The following is a 17539-nucleotide window of genomic DNA, read 5'->3' as shown; positions in this document are numbered from 1 at the left end:
ATCGAAGATACTGTTTCTAGAGCTACTCGCATGCTAGGCTTTATTATTAGAAATTGCAAACTTTTTTTGAACACTGCCACTGCCAAAACTCTCTACTATGGATCTGTTAGATCCAGGCTGGACTACTGCTCCCTCATTTGGTCTCCCATTTACAACCAGCACATTCACCTATTAGAATCAGTCTAACGGCGATTCCTTAAATATTTGGCATTTAAGGATGATGGAGTCTATCCTCCAAGGGGTTTTGACCATAACCTGCTGCTCTCTAGATATACTGAACGGTCACTTGCGGAGAGGAGAGAAATGCATTCGGTGAAATTCTTGTTTAATTTACTTAACCATAAAATTGACTGCCCATCCCTTTTGCAAAGGATTTGCTTTCATATACCACGCCCAGGATCCAGACAGTGTCCAGCTTTTAACTTGGACACAGCCAGGTCCAACATTCTGTACCAGAGTCCTATTCACTTTATGTGTCAAAACTTTAACACTATTGCTGATTCTTGTGACATTCACCATGACGATTTGGCACTTATCTTGAATCACCTGCGTATGGTCGGTGGGGGAGGCTAGGTTATTTAGTTTTTAGCTTGAATACATTTATTTACTCATTTTTTTTGCTCTTTTGATTTAAATTAATTCTTGATTCTTATTCTAATTTAGTGTTGATTTTTTATTATTTATTTATTTTCTCAAGTTCACTACTTTTTTTTATTATATAGCAATTCTTTTATAGTTCTTTTATAGTTTAGTTGCATGATTCTAATACAATTCATGCATTCGTACATTTATATATTTAATTGATTTTCCTGTAACTGGGTATATGTAACCTGTTGGAAATAAAGCTTATTATTATTATTATTAACCAGGGGTGTGAAAACCAGGAGAATGTTTTGGTAAATATTTAATACTAAGTAAATTTTTCTAAAACTTCAATTTCTGCCCATTTCAGTATCAGTATTTATATTGCTCCCATACCTTTTGCATAAAAAATGTGGCCTAAAATATAAATCTTTTTACGGGTTATAGCTTGTTTCTACTCTAGGACTGTATTAAGAAAATTAATTAAATCTATGTACAGGATTGTGGGACGTCCAGCAAAAAGCTAGAAGTTTAGTCCTGATGTAATTCTCAAATCTTAAGACCTAAACCCTTTAAAAAAAAACATTTTCAAACTCATATCCAAGTACATGGACTGTCTGCCCTCTATATGAGCATGTTGGGTAATGAAATAAGTGTGGTATAAGCATATGAGATATTTTATTTTTGTTTTTTATTGAATTAAATTTGTTATTTTATTTCTATTGTATGTAGATATTCTTATTGTTAAATTTAGGCAAATATTTTTTTGTATATTCTAGTTTACTTTAAACTTAATAAGTATTTTATTATTATTGTTCTTTATTGTGGCCTTATTTGCTTCAATTATGTATAAAGAATAATTATTACTACTACATTGTAATATAACTCAAGAATTAAGATGATCAGACTCTTAAAAATGTACACAAGTGTTCGCCAATTGAATTGATTGATAACCTATTTCAGCATTTTATGGAAAAATATACGGAGATTGAGAAAAGACAATTTAAGACATCATAACAATGTATAGGAATTGTCAATAAAAAACTACAATGCTAATAAAAATAGTATAAAATTACAAAGATATGAAAGGAAACAAAGTTGAGCCCCGCGTGCCCACCGGTGGGCATTTGGATTTTACTTCCAGGGACCAAATTTTCATTCTGGATATTTTTTGTTAATAGTAATTTTTTTTGCAGTTTATGATGTTTTGTGGATCAATACTCTGTCAACTTTTGCCTGTTTTCGTAATTTTTTTGCGGTGACCCACGGGTGGGCACGTGGTCCCAGAATGCTATTTTACATTTTGGGACCGAATGCCCACCCGTGGACACTAGCTTTAATGTGTTTTTTTGTTTCATAGTTAAGCAAATATGGCTAAGAAATATCTATCGGATCAGGAGTTGGCAAAGGAGCTGGAGAATCTGTCCGACGACGAGTCAAGAGATATAATAGAAGACGAAATTACGGGATTTTCAGATGATTCGCTCGTAGATAAAGATTTTATTCCTGTTAAAAGTGATCTATCTGATCACAGATAATTCTGCCATATTATTATCCGAAGGCGAAGATCTAGACGATAACTTACCTCTAGCGACTTTGACTACTAAGCAAAAATGGGATCACGTTCAAGGAAACCGACTGTCTTTCAGTGAAAGCCCTCAGAATGTTGGTGTTGTTCCAGCTGTTAGTGCAGACTTTGCAGGGAAAGAACCAACTGAATTCTTTAACTATTTTATCGACGATGAGATGATTAATCTATTTGTGACTGAAACCAATAGGTTTGCTTCACAGAGAATTGTTGCGGCAATAGCAGATCCAAACCGGAAGACCAAGGTGCCGAAATGGGTGGATACCAATCCCGTAGAAATGCGAAAATTTTTTGGCATTTTATTATGGATGGGCCTTCTTCCAATGCCTCAGTTACGGGATTATTGGTCAACCAAATCGTTGTACCAAAATCGCATACCCACAATTATGAGTAGAAACAGATTTGAAGGTATTTTGGGCATGTTCCATGTAAGTGATAATGAGAAGGACAGACCCTCTGATGACCGACTTTACAAAATATCCGAATTTCTCGACATGCTGCAAAAGAAATTTAAGTCCTCCTACATGCCCGAAAAAGACATTTGTATCGACGAGAGTAACGTCCCGTTTCGAGGACGCATTTATTTCAGACAATATATACCCAATAAGCGACACCGCTATATTTTCAAGTTATGTATCTGGAGGATACACCTGGGATTTCAAAGTATATACCGGCAGAGAAAAATCAGGTGAATTTGCAGTTTCTGAAAAGGTAGTCATGGAATTGATGGAAGGTCTTTTGGACAGTGGCCGCACACTTTACACTGACAACTGGTACACGAGCGTATCATTAGCCAAAAGACTGATTGACCGAAAAACGCATTTAGTTGGTACAATTAGAGCAAACCGCAAAGGTAATCCTCAGGAAGTAATAAAGGAAAAGTTGAATCGAAGTGGAATTGTAGCTCGGCAAGATAATGACAAAACTGTAGTCCTGAAGTGGAAGGATAAGAGAGACGTCATCATGCCAAGCACCAAACACGATGATTCTACCGTTACTTTAGCAAAGAAAGGAAAGGAAGTTATTAAACCGAAAGTAATTGTTGACTATAATCAGGGCAAGGCCTTTATCGACTTGTCGGATCAAATGTCAGCATACGCGCCTTTTCTAAGGCGTACTTCAAAATGGTACAAACGCCTAGTGTGTGTTTCATCTCATTACTGCTACAACAATAGTAAACGCGTTACATCTTTACAATAAAATAAACAAGAAAAAAATCAGCATCACCACTTTCAAAGAAGAGGTAGTTTCAGGTCTCGTTGAAAACGACGAAAAACTTAATACTGTTTCTCGTCTTTCCACGTCAAGAACGCAACGCTGCACGTTGAAGGAAGTGGAAGGCCAAAAACGAGTTACTCGAAAGAGATGCACTAAATGCTACAGCACCATGTCAATGGCTCACAATGGAAAAAATGCGAAAAAGGTCAATACAATTTGTGTACCGTGTAATATTCCCCTTTGTATTACTTGCTTCCAAAAACATTTGGCTTAAAACTTTAGTGTCAGCAGTTTCTTTGTGGCAGTGTGTATTTCGTCAAACGTTAGGTCGTTTTAGTAAGTTTTATTATATTTAGGTTAGTCATTTTTATGGTATTTTAAGTTTTGGTTACATAAGAAAACGATTGTTTTTTTATGACAATTTATTTTTAAGTTTTAAGAGTATTTTTTCTGTTTTAAGGTAATATAACATGGTATATTAACTCAAATGTTGTTTTTTTCTACTCTTATAAACTAAATACCTAAACTATCCAAACTGCCCAACCCAATATATTTTTTGGCTCATCCTGGGACCAGACCAGTCGTTAGGCAGAATCAATGTAATCCATGCTCACGGGTGAGCACGCGGTCCCTGAATAAGCGATGCGATGTGCCCACCGGTGGGCACGCGGAGCTCAATGTGTTAATTTAGTCAATAAATCTAGAGTAAAAGAACTCTGTCAACGAGTAAAAAAGGACAGTCAGCTAACATGGTCCTAAGAGCCCTCTTAAAAGTTGGAAGAGTCTTAGCTCTCTTTAATCTACATGGGAGATGATTAAAAATTTTGAGAGATGTAATTTCCGGACCATCCTGTACCTGCAACAACCAGGTAAAAGGGATGTATAATTTATCTGCATTTCAAGTTTTATAAAAATTAAGATCTCCAGATCTCATGTAGTTTGAAAGATTTTTTTTTGAACGAAGTAACTTAAAACCAAGGCACCCAGGCTATGTTAAGGCACAAATTTGAACGATAAATACAATTTTATATTCAACATTTACCTAAGTTACATTAAACTCCAACAAGGCAGGATCCTTTAATGTCCAAGCACCAAAGCTTTCTTTTAAAATGCCCCAATTATTCTGGTAATTTCTGCTTGACTCCTTGGCTTCCTTATAACTAACATTCTCTTTGTCAAATTTCTTCAAAAACACTTTAAATATGTCACTTTTGCAAACTGTCAAGTTCCCTTTTTTTAGAAGCTGTTTCTTTGTGACACCTTGCCTCCTTCCATTCACTGCTACCTCTAAGACCCTAAATTAACAAAAAAAAAACCCTAAGAAATTTATCGTTCCTAAGCTGCCAAAACTCATACTTTTCCTCCCCTTCAATGAACCAAATTATGCTGGTATCACATGGTTGCTTTCCATCAGACTTTTTATGACAAAAATCCACTTTATCTGCCACACAAATGAATGGTACATGTCTTTTATAAGGCTTAATAAGTTTAACATCTCCAAGCCTCTTCGACAAAGCTCTTTCAAGGGCCTCACAAGAAAAAGGGGTGCCTGTTAAAATCACAAATGTTTCAAAATAAACAGGGATTTCCAAAAAATGCATTAGGAGGGCTCCCTGGAGCCCCAGATGGCACCATTTAGCCAGTTTGTCACTGCAAGACACTGACTGAGTAGGATCCCCTCTGCCTAAATAAACACTCATTTGTACTATCCTAATTATAATTAAAACTGTGAAGAACTTATACCTGGTTTTATTCTCACTGCCCCTAACACATGGTAATCTTGGCCCTCACCTTTTGGGTCTTGCCTAAAATCATTTCTTAGGCATTTGGCCCCTGTTCGATATATATCCTCCTCAATTTTCCTCTTTTTATTTGCTGGCTCAACATTCGAGTTATTATAACGAAGTATCCGCCCGCAATCCTCCTCACTATCTTTGGGAAATATCGCCGCGTCTCCACAAGGTACATGAGTAGTAAAAAAGTGAAATTTGATTCCGTTTTTCAGGATAAATTTATTGGTTTGCTTATTTAAATTAAAAATTTTAGAGGCCGGGTTAATTTCGCTAAGTAAGTACCTTATAAAGCCCCTTCGGCATATTACCTCCGCATGACTGTCGTTCAGAATTGTCCCATTGGGGCACATCTTCGATTGTCCAATGCATTTAGATCCGGTGCCCAAAGATACCACCGTAAAATTACCATTTGGTCCCTCTTGGACGATAGAAGATAGAATCGTCCATTCGTTTCCTTTTGGTTTACCGGTTTTCGGTAGAGAATTATAGAGGGTCACAGATAAATCGGCAATTTTATTGGGGGACATTTTCCATTTTGAACTGAAATTAAAAAAAGTGAGGTTAGAGGATTGTTTTGAATTTATAAGGATGACGTCACGCAATTACCGAACGGACAATGCGTGCGACGTTGCCAATGAATCTATTAATTAGTGCATAGCAGATAAAACTTTTACTCATAAAACTCAGAAGCTATATATTTGTGTTCTGTGCTCAGAAGTCTCGCATCTATTTAGTAGTAGTAGTAGTAGTAGTAGTAGTAGTAGTAGTATTTATTAATAATAATATACATACAATGCATTATTACAAGTCAAGTCACTTACTTACAAATAAAGATAAAAGATAAAATACAAATTAACAAGTTTTGCCTAAAAGCAGATAAAATATAACATCTAATCACAATATTTGCACTAAACCCAAAACACTTAACATACATTCTTATTAAGACAATTATAACATATAAGATTAAAATTAAAATTAGCCCCCCACACACGAGGACTCCAGCGCGCGTGATTGGAGTGTGCCGTTCAAAAACCCCGCGAAAAAGTGTTAATTAGTGGTACCAACCATCACGCAGGTTTGGAGTGGCATTCCAGCCGACACGAAACGAGGCGTCTTAAATCATTTAAAGCCTCCACAAACGAAGACTTCATCGTGTGCGTTATCACGACGTTCCGGTGCAGTGTTGATCCGTTTTTATTTCTTTTTAAAAGGAACCGTTCCGTTGTAGTAAATCTTTGTTATTAAAAGTGAGTGATACTAGGTAAGTAATTACAAAATAATGCAATTTATAAAAAGAATATCGTAACCCAAAAATTGTTTTTTTCTAGCCTCAACATTTTGTTACTAATTTTCTGTTTGTATTAATGTTTCTTATTTTTTTTATTTTGTACGGACGATATATGCATATATTATTCCACAAGTTACTGCTCTGCGCCTACTTTTATTTTTTAACGTTAACATGATTTTAACTAGTATACTCTGTCGAACAAGCAAACACTACCAACGCCAATCCTTTTCAGATTTCTAAAATGCCACACGCCCCGCCAAGTCTACAGGACTCGACACACTTTTCTGCCACAAACGCGAGTCTTTGAATGTGAAACTCATAAGTGTCGGATTTACCCGCGCGATTATTTTGTACGTTTGTGGCTGGACACATTCTTGGCCCGCAACGTGCCAATCCAGCGGGTTGGAACGGCACACTCCAATCACGCGCGCTGGAGTCCTCGTGTGTGGGGGGCTATTGGGATGAGAAGTACTCCTCAAATGAGTAGAATGCACCCCTCAAAAGATGCATTTTTATTTGTTTTTTAAACTGCGGAAGGCTAAGAGATTTAATGTTTGTTGGAAGACAATTATAAAATTTTGGTGCAAAGTATCTGGTTCCATTTCTTGATCTCTCAAGCCGGCTAAACTCAGGCACTAGCTCATTACAATTCCTAGTTTCATAATTATGAAAATGTAGGTGGGTTCTATAGTGATCCAGATTTTGGTGAACACGCAACAGGCACTGCATAACGTACACGGACGGCAAAGTTAATACTTTAAGCTTCCGAAAAGATTCCCTACAGTCATCTCGGTAACCCTGACCAGTCACAATACGAATACACTTTCTCTGCAGCCCAAATACTTTATCTATATGGCAGGAATGACCCCATGTCAGTATGGCATAAGTTAGCTGTGAGTGAAAACTACTATGATATGCTGTAAGTAAGACCTGCAAGGAAGTAATTCCCGCTAGATTTCTAAAGAGGAATAACAGACTGGACAGTTTACTAGACAGTTTGACTATATGTTGTTCCCAAGTCAATCCTGGATCAAGGTGAACACCAAGAAACTTAGCCTCATCTGAACAGCTTCCAAAAGCAGGATGCTCAGTCAATGTATTGTGCCGCAAAGTAAAATTAAGTGTTTGTGACTTTAAACTATTGAGAGAAAGACGATTTGCCAAGAACCATTGAAAGAGCTTTTCTCCGGGGTCTGGAGATCTAAATTAATGATATTTGAAGGGTGATAACTTTGATAGTAAGTTGTGTCGTCAGCAAACAGAACAGTGCTAACAGAGCCCCCCTGTGAAAAGGCCAGATCATTTATGTAGATAAGAAATATTATGGGTCCCAAGACAGACCCCTGTGGAACTCCATATTTCAAAGGTTTAATATCAGACTTATTCTGATTAAAGACAACAAACTGAACTCTATTCGACAGGTATGACTCAAGCATCTTAATTGCTTCCCGGTGAAAATTGTAGGCTTCCAGTTTTTTTAGAAGAATGCTATGTGTCACACAGTCAAAAGCCTTTGTGAGATCCAGGAACGAGGCCAAGGTATCAAGAAACTTTTCAAATCCTTCCAGGATATTACTTGTAAAATGGTCTATAGCTAAAGTTATTGTCCTGTTTTTCCTGAAGCCAAATTGAGTTACTGCAAAGAGCTGATTTGACTCAAAATAGTCATTAATCTGGTTTTTTAAGATTCGTTCATGCACTTTAGACAGAATAGGTAAGAGGGAGATGGGACGATAACTATTATAGTCATCAGCAGATCCTTTACCTTTAAAAAGAGGTACAACTTTTGCAGTTTTAAATGCTGCTGGAAAAATGCCAGTGAGTATTGAGTGGTTGATTAATTTAGTTAAGGGAATGATAATTTCATTTTTTATAGCTTTGATAATTTTTGTGTTCATTCCATCAGAGTCTTTACTGTGGCTGTTTTTTAATTCATCAATGGCTTCCATGACCTCATTAAGGCTAGCGGTTCTAAACCTGAAGGGTAATAAGTTGGTACGTGGAATGGAGTTCAGATATACTTGAAAAGTTTGGTCAGTATGTTCAAGTTTACTTAATTCTTTATCAGCGAAGGAACAAAAATGATGATTAAAACTAGTTGCATTAAGTGATGAGCTTTTTTTTGATAAATTTTGATTTTTATTATTTATAATGCTCCACATAGCCTGCAGCGGTTACTTGAATTCATAATAAAATCATCATTTGATTTAATTTTAGCATTTTTAATTGCATGTCTATACCTTTTCCTATAATCAGATAACATTTCTTTTGGCACGAGGGGTCTCTTTTATGTAATGATACAAGGAACCTTAGCCTCTCCCGCATATCTCTCAAGTTACCAACAAAACAATTCACCACCCTAGGAGATTTATCATGCCCAAGTAGTCTTGATTTTTCAGGAAAAGAAAATTTAATTGCATCATTTATAGAATCAATAAACAGTTGAAAGCGCAAATCCACATTTAGAGACATATTATCAATAAAATCAAAGTCTAGAGAGGACATAGTGTTACATAAAGTAGACAATCCTACATCAGTAATAGGTCTGTAGTTTATCCGAGTTTCAAAGTTTGTGCGAGCCACTTGACATTTAAATAATATGCCCTTATGATCTGAGGTGTGAGTTAGATCAACAGGTTCAGACGTAAGTAATGAGCAATCAATATTAGTAAAAACATTATCAAGACAATTGTTACCAAGTGTATTAAACCTTACCGATTTTCTCAGATTAAATGACCTAAAGAAATTGCAAAGCTCCAACGCCCTAATATCCCTTTTACCGAAATGCACATTAAAGTCACCCGTTATAATGAGAGGCTTGTCAACATCTAGTTTTTTAAAAGCTTTTACCATTGCACTGAAAAACTGATCAAAGTCGCCATCAGGAGCACGATACACAGTGACAAGCTGCATGTCATGTATATCTAACAGAATGCCTGTTACCTCACAGTGTTTTTCAATAGATAAATTCTCAAGATTTAATGAGACAGATGATAGGGGTTCTTTAATATATATACTTACACCGCCATGAGTCATCACCGACCTGGAGAAGCCTGAAACCATTTAGTAGTTTTTGATAGTTATTGAGTAAAGCTCGTTTGGTACTAGCCAATGTTCGTTAATGCATAAACAATCTGCTGATACATCATTGAGGAGTACCTCTACATCTAAAAAAGAAGTGCGGAGACATTGGATATTGTAGTGAACAATATTAAAAGACGAAAAATTTACATTAAAATCATTACAATTATTAAAGTTATTCGAAGAACACTTATTACGCAACGGAGGGGCGTTTACTGCACCTCGGAAGTCCTCAGCTGGTCTGTGGTCCGGGAGCTTTGCAGGTGCATAAAATGGTTTATTGTGGTACCCTTGTTTATTTAACAAGGTAACACGTGTTTTGCCTTCTTACACGGCATCCTCGGACTTATAACAATAATAATAATAATAGTAGCCTTTATTTGCTAACGAAATGGTATATAGGACGACAAAGCAACGTCATACAAAGGAGGATCTAGCTCCCATAGGATACATTAATTTTTCTTATCTAAAATTCATAGCCTTATATAAACAAAATAACAAAATTTAAAATAAACATTCTAAACATCTAACATAAATTACAATTATTATCTAAAAGCAAAACTGTAAAAACATTTAATCTGCAACCAGTGGTAAACAGCTTCTTTAAATTGGACTGTAGATACAATATCAGCAGGTAGCATTCTATGTCGTGTAATCAGTCACATCCTCAGCGTATATCGCACTATCAATGGAAAAGTAACATATCTCAAAAAAAAATCAAAACTGAGATTTTTGTTGAGTTTACTCGAAAAGACGATAATTTACTAAATAAAAAAGTAACACATCCGAAAAAAGGGCGGGAAATATTCAAAAATGTAATAAAACTAATTTTAACATAAAACTATAGCAAAAAATTTCCAATGTAAAAGTAACATATTAAAGTATACTGCCCATAAAATCAAGAATGTTTGACAGATAAGATAATGGAATACTAACTAAAAATGTAACACTATTAACCTGTAATAGCTAATTTTTTCCTATTAAATTTAAAGTGTTAAATTAACGCAAAACAAAATATCACTTTTAACATTAAACATCTATTCTCATAAAGTTAAGAAATTAAAGAAAAACACTAACATAACATCAAATATGTTAGTATATCTTCAAGAGCTTACTGAGAATATTCAAATACAATAACGCCACAACGCAAAAAACGTTGATATTTTATTAGCCGCGCGTCGGTTTTTGGCGCGTAAAATCTTGATAATACCAGTTTATTTTGGAATGTATTGCTATTGCACTCAAAAGCTGGTGACATTGTAGGACAGATTTTAATAAGTCAGTACATAATCTCTGACTTAAGAGGTATTATCTTGTGTTTTAATTTTGGGTAATTTGTGCAATTAATATTGAAATCATGATCATTGAGATCATGATGTCAAATCGTGTTAAGAAGATGTTTGATAATTTGGAGAAAAAACCAGAGGTAAGTTATTTTGTAAATAAATTCTTTTTTTTTTTGTTTCGATTTTTTCTAATGTACTGTTAGTGCTTTTTCACACACGACCAACCATCAGCACTGATGGTACGCGCTGGCCATTGATTTAAATGGTGGCTTTCACATGCGCGCGTATCATCGGTCGCGTTTGTTTATTTGTTTGTTTGTATCGATTTGCATTGTTATGGAAAAAATGATCGGTTCGACCGACCATCAGTGCTGATGATATAAAGTTTTTTTTAATGTAATAAATATTATTATTATTGTTACGTACGAAACCCATAGGCATATTTACATAAATATAATAATTATTATGGTAATTTTGTTTTAAAAGATCTGTTTTTTCTTCTTCTTTTTTAATTCCAAGGGATACGTGTTCTGCTTACTTCCACCCAATTTCCTCAAGCTTAAACGTCATACATAAAGTATTTATAATTTTCGAGAAACTAATAGCGATTTATATTGGCAAAGTCAGTGCCGTTTAGTGCCGTGCTATAGAGTTTGTAACTGAAATTAAATATTTAGGTGTAATCCTTGATCCGCAATTAAATTTTTCAAGTCATGTAAATTATTTATGTAAGAAAATAGGAAAAAAAGTAGGGTTTTTTAATAGAATATCGTATGTTGTTTCTAAATGGTCAAAAATGTTAATTTACAAAACTATAATTTTACCTCACTTCACGTATTGTAGTTCATTATTGATTTCTTGCAACAAAGAAGAGATACAAAAATTACAAATACAGCAAAATAAAATAATGCGTGTATTATTGAATTGTAGCAAATATGTGCCGACTAAAGACATGTTAAATTCTTTAAATTGGTTAAATGTTGAGCAAAACATAAAAAAGGCAAATCTTTCTATTGTATATAAAATTGAAAATAACTTATTGCCAGGGTATCTCAACGTTTATTTAAAAAGAAGAGTACAATTCCATAACTATAACATTAGATCTAAGCAAAACTTTAACATTAGGCAGGTAACGACATCCGCGTTACAAAAAACTTTGTTTTACGAGGGACTGTGATGTTTAATAAGTTGCCTGAGGAGGTAAAGAATGCACCAAGTGTGCATATATTTAATAGGGGACTATTTGTTTATTTACGCAATCAAAATTGATTTTTTGTTTTCTGTTAAATAGATATAAGTAGCCAAGTGCTAAATAAAAAGATTATTTATTTATTTATTATTTATTAAGTGCATTTGTATCTTTTTTTATGACATAGCACTAACCTGAAAAAAAAATACATTCGGTGCGCACTACCCTTGCCAATGGAAATCGTTATAAGGTAAACAAAATTCTAAAAGTGTGTTATGTATTTTAAATATTTTTAGACTGAAAAGTTATCACTAGATTTTCTAGACGACATTGGTACTGAAATAGCATTAGCAAAGAATGGTACATCAGATCAAATAGAACAGGACTGTAATACGTCTTTTAATTTTATAAACGACGAATCTTAATTTTTTGTGGTAAGCTTATATTATTTAATATAAAATTATATTAATAATTTTAGAAACCACAAGAGTTAATTCCACAAGTTTTCACAACAGAAATCATGGTATGCACCAACTCTAAATAAAATATGCAATGTAGATTATTAGATTGTATCTTTTTTAGGTGGATTCATCTGATACAGCCAATAATTTTCAGTTTGTTAATTTAAATGAAGCTACTATAATGTCAGCTCCTGTTGTTATATCAATGGCTGAATATATGAAGCTACAAATTTTAATATACAAAGCAAACAATGTGCTGCATTGTCACCACTAATATGCAATTACGGTGATGATGGGTTAATTCCAGTCAGTGACCCCGCCTATCCCATTGCTGATCATGAAGAAATGAATCCCCAAATACCTTTGAAAGATAAGAATGCCTTAGTTAAAGATCCTGATTATAATCCAGAGGAAGAGTTTGAATCAGAGGATAGTTTGGAACAAGAACACACTCTTTTAAATAATAATGATAGAGGGGATGGAAATTCTAGAGAGAGAAAAGCGAAAGAATAATCTAGAAAGAAAAAGCGAAGTAAAGAAAGTGGCCCCGCGCGCTTCAATAGAAAGCAAAAACGAAATTTAGGTGAAAGCTACTTAACATCTAAAAAAAATAAGTCCCAGCACGTTCCCTACAAACTCCATGTACTGAGAAATGTAAACAAAAATGCATTACAAAAATATCGGAAAATTCCGATATAATCGGAAAATTCCTGTTGGGAGTTGGGCGACATAACTGGACAAAGGCAATTTATTTGCACTAATACAGATCCAATTAAACCTAAATACCAGTATTTAAAGGAAAATAGTCAAAGAAAGAACTGCACACAAGCCTATTATTTTGACATCAACAATGAAAAAATTCGAGTTTGCAAGAAGTTTTTTATGAGCCCTTTAAACATTGGAGATACTACCATTCGAACGGCTCTTAAAAAACCAGTGATAAAAAAATTGTTAGCAGTGATCTACGTGGTAAACACGGGAATCATAAAAAACTGGACCCTGCATTAAAAGCTGGCGTAAGAAAACATATTGGGTCATTGCCCACAGTAGAATCCCATTATTTGCGATAACAAACAACAAGAACCTTTATAGAAGGAAGTCTAACACTTGCGACGCTATACCGTGACTATAAACATGAATGTGAAGAGGCAAACAAACCTTTTGTCAAGCCGTGCATTTATGAACAAATTTGAATACAATATTGGATGGCACCAACCAAAAAAAGACCAATACAGTACCTGCGAAAGGTATGCCAATTATTCTTCTGAAGAAAAAGTTCAGCTTCAAAGTGAATACGACAAACACGTTGATGACAAAAATAAAGCTCGACAAGAAAAAGAGATTGATGTGTCAAATGCCTTACAAGATTCAACTAAAGTTGTAGCTGTCTATGATTTACAGTCCGTCCTTACCACACCTTGCTCTCAAGTGTCAGACTTTTATTACAAAAAAATAAATTGGCGACCTACAATTTCACAATTTTTAATATTGGTAGCAAAGAGGGTTCATGCTACGTTTGGTCAGAGAATATTGCCAAGCGCGGTGTAAATGAAATTGGAAGTATTCTGCAATTCCTAGAAAGAAACTGCGAAGAAAAACATGTTACTTTTTATTCTGACAACTGCGCCGGGCAGAATAAAAATAAGTACATTGCTAGTTTGTATTTATATGCAACCACTTTCCTCGAAATTCAATCAATAACTCATAAATTTTTGGTAACAGGTCATATACAAAATGAAGGCGATAGTATGCACTCATGCATTAAAAAAGAAAAAAAACATTTGTTAAAAGGTGGACCTATTTTTATCCCTTCTCAGTGGATTCCCGTGATTCAAGGTGCAAAAAAAAGGGGAAAACCCTATTATGTAAAAGAAATAGATCAATCTGAAATGTTTGTTCTTCAAAAATTATCTACTGATATAGGTTTAAATTTTAGCACTGATACTGATAAAATAAAGGTCAAGTGGACCGATATAAAGGTAATTATGACAAATAAGGGTAAGCCTGATAGTTTATTCTTTAAATACGAATATGGAGACGATGTTCTGTACAGCGAAATACAAGTTCGAAATAACGTTTCTTTAAGATTAAGCAAACGAAAAACTAAAATTGACAGAAAATTTAGTGGCAAATTGTCGCCAGCTTATTCCGAAGAAATAAAAATTTCCAAACAAAAAAAAGATGGACTTTTAACGCTTTGCCAAAAAAACTTAATTCCTAAGCCCTACCATACCTTTTTTATGAATTTACTTACTTAGTAAAAATTTATATTTTGTATTTTTTTTTCGCAAAGGGATGTTCTGTATTACTTTCTAAAATGTTATTTGTATATTACCTTGAATAAAAATTTTGTTTATTTCATTTTTTTTTTAATTTTTGACAATTTGCCACCTCAAAAATATCTGTACTTACTCCAACTTTATTTAAAATTCTAAATAATCTGTTTAACGTAATACCTACCTTTTTGAACATTTATTTTGAGTATAAATATTAAAATCTAGCAAAATAAGATTTATTGTTTTCAATAGATGTTAAGCATATTTAATCCGTTTCCAAAATTTTAAATTGCAATATCTCAAAACTTGAAGTTTTAAGATACGTTATTTTTACATTGAGGGTGCGATATTGCCCTATTCTTAACAAACAAATGATTGTGTTTTTTCACGAATAACACCAAGGAAGAAAAGTATAAGGAGGGAAGGGTGAGTATTTTTAGTTTGCTGAAGTAAGGTCTACAGGAAGTTCTGTAGGTCAGGCCCAATAAACAACGAATGATACGCTTTTGTATTCTAAATATATCTAGAGCTCCTCTTGCCGATCCCCAGAAACAGATACCATATTGTAAGATCCACTGTACCTGTCCGAAATAAAATAGGCGAAGAGATACCTCAGACACTACATCCCTTAATCTTCTAATCAATCCACACAAGCTAGCTAATCTGGAATAAAGGTTTATAATATGTTTCTCCCAATTTAAATTGGGGTACATGTGTATTCCTAAGAATTTAAAATATGTATTGGCTACAGGCTACAATTTAAATATTTAAAATACTATGAGATAGTTGAAAACAGTATTAATACTGACAAACCTAGTTTTTGGTCCTTCGTAAACTCCAGGCAGTTCGAGAGGCTTACCCCTGGAAGCGCATTTTGATGATAATATGTGTACAGGTTCTCAGTACAGGTGCCTTTTCTCTCTTCTTTAATTCGATTTATAGCATATCTTTTTTTAAATACATTAATGTGTTCTTATTTTTTAAATTACTAGTCTCTTTATCATGACTAGCCTGTTTTAATTTGTTCGTTTTTTCTAGTTTTTTTTTTTATTTACCTAGAATGTTTTAAGTTTTTTTTTTATTTCAGAGTATTTATTATACATTGTGTTGCAATCTACAGTCCTTGAAGTAATAAGTTGAAAGTAAGCCTAATTTTAATGATATATTTGAGGACATGTTCAACAACTTTTTGACCCCTCAACTTTGTTTGTTTTACTTAGCAATTTTAGTGTTACACTTTTGAATTGAGAGTTTGAATTCAATTCCCAGGAGTTTTTATTTATTCATTTTGCACTTTTAAGGCTAGACTGGCTCATTAAAAATTTAATTAAGGACATTTTTTAAAAACTCATATATATATATTGTTTTAAAATGTTTTATACAGGGTGTTCCAGGCAGCATCGGTTTCGACTGGGTATCGACTAGGGCCGAAGAATTCGAGTGGTCTGATGAGCGCGTACTAGATTTAATTTATGAAATCGAACAACGACGTCATTTGTGGGACCTGACAGACAAAGAGACGAAAAATAGAAATAAAAAAAGTGATTCCTTTAAATCGTTGAAAGAAAAGCTTCTTAATCGCATATACAGGAAGATTTATTAAAAATATGTAAAAATTAGGTATTCGTTTTCTACCTATTAAACGAAGTGATAGATTTTAATTAAAATTTGCACGAGTGTAATGCCTTACAAGACCATACCACTGGTGCAACTAAAAATGTAATTCCTGACCTAGAGTGAAAAATAATAAGATTTTTTACCTTGTATTTAAAAACAACATCTTGTATACTCCTAACGCAACCCCATGTTAAGGTATGAACATATCGCCATAAATCTAATTTAATAAGTTTGAATAATGATACACACTCCACCATCTGCGTTTTTTTCGTTTATTTCACTTCTTTCTGTTTTGCGCTAGGATTATATAAATATGCACTAGCTGTAATCAGATCATTATCACTATCCATATTTGCGAGCTGCTGAACGAACCATGAATTAACGCATCACGAATCATGAACAACGCACAGTCTGTATGCTCTGTTCAGTTACACGAACTTGACGAATTACGCATCGCGCATAACGAATCCGCGGGCCGCGCTTCGTCTGAGGCGAGCTTAAGGCTAAAAACACACGAGGCGGTTTGCAAGCGGTTTGCGCCGCGACGGCGGCCGGTGGACCGCCGCTCGACTTAAAACACACGCGACGGCTTTTGCAACTACGAACGGCACGAAAAATTACAAGATCAGTTTGATGTTGCCAAGCTTTGCGTACAGTTTACAGTTTTTTATTTATCGTGAGCAAAATGGACTCCGACAGTGAAGATGATTTTTTATTTTTGTTGGCGGCATCGGCACTGGCATTACGCAAAAAACCAAAAAAAAAAAATAGAACGAAACGTAAGCTATGGATACATCCCATAGTTATGGAAAGAAACAAGAAGGGATATTTCAATACCATCTATAAGGAGATTTGTGAAGATCCGGAAAATTTTTTAAATTTCACCAGAATGTCAAAGGAATCATACCAGGAGTTACTTTTATTGATACAAGAGCCATGTACAAAAGCTAATACCATTATGAGAAATAGCATATCAGTGCAAGAAAAGCTTTTGATAACTTTAAGGTAGGTGATGAATTTATACCTATTTCTACAATTTTTGTCTTTATTAAATTATTGGTTATACCCCGTTTGCCTGCCTAATGAGGATTTAGTTACCTACTCCACATCTACTCGAAATAGTATTAACTCAATGGAAGTCTTAAAAAAACGCCTAAAAA

At 34.4% G+C, this 17539-nt stretch overlaps 1 protein-coding gene across 2 annotated transcripts; it reads right to left on the bottom strand.

The window, feature by feature from the left end:
• Window positions 1-1243: 1243 nt before the first annotated feature.
• On the bottom strand, window positions 1244-5731 carry LOC126743129 (tRNA-specific adenosine deaminase 1). 2 transcript variants are annotated; one of them, XM_050450099.1, is made up of 4 exons: window positions 5132-5731; window positions 4745-5072; window positions 4431-4683; window positions 1244-4244 (listed from the first exon to the last, which is right to left on the bottom strand). In XM_050450099.1, exons 1-3 carry the CDS (start codon window positions 5706-5708, stop codon window positions 4431-4433), a joined length of 1158 nt encoding a protein of 385 aa, XP_050306056.1. In that variant the 5' UTR covers window positions 5709-5731; the 3' UTR covers window positions 1244-4244. The 2 variants fall into 2 exon arrangements, with proteins under 2 accessions (XP_050306056.1, XP_050306066.1); XM_050450109.1 differs by having other exon boundaries at window positions 1244-4088.
• Between the last annotated feature and the right edge of the window lie 11808 nt (window positions 5732-17539).

The sequence above is a fragment of the Anthonomus grandis genome, chromosome 1 (genome assembly GCF_022605725.1).
Source record: "Anthonomus grandis grandis chromosome 1, icAntGran1.3, whole genome shotgun sequence".
Classification (NCBI taxonomy): domain Eukaryota; kingdom Metazoa; phylum Arthropoda; class Insecta; order Coleoptera; family Curculionidae; genus Anthonomus; species Anthonomus grandis.
Note: the sequence above shows the minus strand (reverse complement) of the source record. Positions and strands in the feature narration are given on the sequence as shown.

Coding starts and splice junctions, on each gene's coding strand:
- LOC126743129 (XM_050450099.1), bottom strand. CDS start 5,708: ATGTCCCCCAATAAAATTGCCGATTTATCTGTGACCCTCTATAATTCT. Junction 5,073..5,131: donor GGCAGTGAGAATAAAACCAG/GTATAAGTTCTT, acceptor GTGTTTATTTAG/GCAGAGGGGATCCTACTCAG. Junction 4,684..4,744: donor TTCATTGAAGGGGAGGAAAA/GTATGAGTTTTG, acceptor TTGTTAATTTAG/GGTCTTAGAGGTAGCAGTGA.